At 43.4% G+C, this 449-nt stretch overlaps 1 protein-coding gene across 1 annotated transcript in view; it reads left to right on the plus strand.

Annotated features, from left to right (window-relative positions):
• The window catches only part of LOC119594709 (alpha-1,2-mannosyltransferase ALG9-like), an 8,326-nt gene that overhangs the window by 1,356 nt on the left and 6,521 nt on the right, over nucleotides 1-449 (plus strand). Inside the window, exon 2 of the mRNA XM_037943767.1 lies at nucleotides 200-362. Within this exon, the coding sequence (XP_037799695.1) occupies nucleotides 200-362 (163 nt within the window). The remainder of the gene's footprint in view (nucleotides 1-199; nucleotides 363-449) is intronic.

A 449-nucleotide genomic window follows, 5' to 3' on the forward strand; every position in this document is an offset into this window, starting at 1 on the left:
AATTACTCAAGATGGTTTACAGGGATAAAGTATACACTATCTAGGGAAGTCAGGTAATCGGGGCTAGGGGGTTCGGAGGCAAAGACCCTTTAGAGGAAGGTTTTTGATTCATGCAGCTGTCTTTGTGGCAGTTTGTGTGTTTGTATGAGATAATATACTTTGATTTCTTTTGTGTAATAAGTATATATTCTTTTACCAGCTCCAAAGAGAGAGAGGATACTGGGCAGAATATAATAGCCGTGGTCGAGCCCTGGACACCAGGAGCATACACAGCTCTCAAGGCGCTCCTCTCTGCCCGGCTCTGTGCCGCCATCTGGGCCCTCATCAACGACTGCGATGAAACCTACAACTACTGGGAGCCTGTGGGTTTCTCAGATTGCTTGGAGTTGTGTTCCTCATTAATTTGATTTTTCCCATACTTGTTTTATATTCATATATTGAGTAAGTTT

This window comes from Penaeus monodon, chromosome 34 (genome assembly GCF_015228065.2).
Source record: "Penaeus monodon isolate SGIC_2016 chromosome 34, NSTDA_Pmon_1, whole genome shotgun sequence".
NCBI classification, from domain to species: domain Eukaryota; kingdom Metazoa; phylum Arthropoda; class Malacostraca; order Decapoda; family Penaeidae; genus Penaeus; species Penaeus monodon.